Source organism: Octopus bimaculoides, chromosome 10 (genome assembly GCF_001194135.2).
Source record: "Octopus bimaculoides isolate UCB-OBI-ISO-001 chromosome 10, ASM119413v2, whole genome shotgun sequence".
In the NCBI taxonomy this organism is placed as follows: domain Eukaryota; kingdom Metazoa; phylum Mollusca; class Cephalopoda; order Octopoda; family Octopodidae; genus Octopus; species Octopus bimaculoides.
In genome coordinates, this window is record NC_068990.1 from 17,733,831 (window position 1) to 17,736,664 (window position 2,834).

The 2,834-nt window shown below is 35.9% G+C and overlaps 1 protein-coding gene across 1 annotated transcript in view; it reads left to right on the forward strand.

The window, feature by feature from the left end:
• Nucleotides 1-2,834, forward strand: part of LOC106883981 (dynein axonemal heavy chain 7) — a 137,291-nt gene that overhangs the window by 120,009 nt on the left and 14,448 nt on the right. Inside the window, exon 65 of the mRNA XM_052971243.1 lies at nucleotides 897-1,058. Coding sequence (XP_052827203.1) covers nucleotides 897-1,058 — 162 coding nt within the window. The remainder of the gene's footprint in view (nucleotides 1-896; nucleotides 1,059-2,834) is intronic.

A 2,834-nucleotide genomic window follows, 5' to 3' on the forward strand; every position in this document is an offset into this window, starting at 1 on the left:
ATATATATATATATATATACACACACACACACCGTAAGGATCAATTTTTCCCACACGTCTGCACACAAACTTTGCTAACACTTTGTATTCCTTCTTTTCTTTATTATTAATAAAGTTATCATCCATTTATTATGGCCTACATTATGTAGGGGGATTTTAGGGATCATTGTCCCTATTTAACCCATGAGGTCTAATTTATGATTCAGTCCAGATTGCAAAGCCAAACAAGTTTGACACCCCTGGACTTTACTCTTCTGCAACAGATTTCTGGCTTTGTAACAAAATTTGAATTTCTTAAAAAAGAAATAGTTTCTGTAGAGGGAGTCATGGTAGTGTTGTTGTTGTTGTTATTGTTTAGACTGGGTATAAGTAACTTTTATCAGCAAGTGGGATGCAAAAGACATGGCTCATCATCAAGTAAGCCACACTTTTTTAAAGAAATTCAAGTTAATTTTTTTGTTGGCATGCCACTTAGAAATTTCCACAGGTCGCAGTTTGCCCTTGACTAGTTTGGACCCAGCTTTGCCCTGGTGCAGCAGATCTTTAACCAAAGATGTTCCAATGATAGCAGCCGTCTTTTTTATTTGTTATTTTTTAAACTGATTTAAAACACCTTGAACTATATTATTTAATGACACCTTTGTTTTTTTAAGGTGGAAGGGTCCAATTTGAGGGAGAATTGGCTGCTACTTCTAGCAGGTCAAGAGCCTCCCTCTGTAGTTCATCATTTTAGCAGTGATGGCTGTACTAGTGTGCAATAGTTGTAGAACTAGGAGTATAGGTATAATGTGTTACATGGTGAAAATATATGGAATTATTGTAACAAAAATGGAAAACTAAAAGCGTTTTTTTTTTTTTAAATAAATGTCTTTCTTTTAAATTTCTTTTGTTTTCAGCAAGCATTCAAGAAAATGCTTTATGGACTTTGCTTCTTCCATGCTTTGGTGCAAGAGAGACGGAAGTTTGGACCACTTGGATGGAATATTCCATATGAGTTCAACGAAACCGATTTAAGAATCAGTGTTCAACAATTATCGATGTTCCTTAACCAATATGATGTAAGTTACTTTTGTTATCATTGTTGTTGTTCAATCCTCAGGTCACTTTTGGCTGTGTAGACCAAAGGTCTAAGCATTTCAGCTATGACCATCCAATCTTATTTATCTTGTGATATGAGGGAAACTTAGCTGTTATTTCTGTCATGCTGAGCAACCACATAACAAGTCTTCTTTGTTTGCTCATTTATAGTTCTTTATTTGCTGTAAAGTATGAATTTCTTCACCATTTTACACTGCTGTGTGCAGTGATTCTGTTCTAAAATTATTCTCATATTCTGCATATTCTTATGATGTAGAGTTCATGTTTTTTTTTTATATCCTTACCTGCATATTCTAATGAAAAAAATGCAGATACTTATGTGATTCTACGCACATAAATGATCAAATATTCAAATATATCTTGTAACTAGCTTAGCTACGGAAAGAAAATGTAGGTTTTAAGGTGAAAAATATTCAAATTATTTTACAAGAGATGACCTTGGTTTTAATCCTATCAGAAAAGCTGATTTACATGAATTTTAAACATTAAACGTGAGGAAAATATTCTTATAATTCAGATAGTCTCTAAATATCAAATAACATGATCGATAAATGAGGACATTGATTTTTTAAAAATGTGATAAAGGTAAATCAATGTCAGTATCAGGTCATTGATATTCATATTGATTAAAGTTTTGGGAAATAAATGCTATAAAGGATTGCAATGAGAAAAACCACTTAGTTTGATGCATATCACACTCATCACAGCACATCATATACTGATGAAAGATATCACATATATATATATGCAAGCCTTTGTGCATGCACATGTGTGCATGTGTGCATGTGTGTGTGTGTGTGTGTGTGTTTCTCCTACCAGCCAGCACAGCTGTGCAATATGTAATAAAATGTGTAAAACTTTGGCTGGGCTTAAAAGTCATATAAGGGCATCACATGGCATCAATAATGAATCATTTCAGTAAGTCTTTTTGGCAATGGCTTTTCTTGTGTAATGAGGATGTAACTATTATGATGATGTATGTATGTGAATATATAAGTACATATATGTATACCTCGCATGATGTTAATGTTAATCCTTCCCCATTAGGTGCCATCACCATTCTCACTCCGACATCTCTATACCAACCCACTCTCACCCTGGTCCCTACCCTACCCTACCCTACAAGCAGATATCTCCCAACCCACGAGTGTATCAACAATGAGCTAAAAACATGTTTCCCCTCTGGTTTTGACCTGGTTGATGTTGTTTTGCTTTTTCAACAGCCATGAGACCTCTAGACCAGATGTCACACTTTCAGCCCCACCAGTGACAAAGAACTCAACTATGGGCAGGTAGAAGAGTAAAAATTAATATCGAAACTAGATTTGATTAGATTAAATTAAATTAAATTAAATTAGATAATATAAGTGTGGATAAATGGATAAGTTAGTGAGTACGATAGGTTGGAGTGAGCTCTTACCCCTGCTGGCGACAAAGGGACTCTCACTCAGAGTAAAAGGCAGACTGTATGACGCATGCGTACGAACAACCATGCTACATGGCAGTGAAACATGGGCTGTAACTGCTGAGGACATACGTAAGCTCGCAAGGAATGAAGCCAGTATGCTCCGTTGGATGTGTAATGTCAATGTGAATACCCGTCAGAGTGTAAGTATCTTGAGAGAAAAGCTGAACATTAGAAGCATCAGTTGTGGCATGCAAGAGAGACGATTGCGCTGGTATGGACATGTGGTGAGAATGGAGGAGGATAGCTGCGTGAAAAAGTGCCACACCCT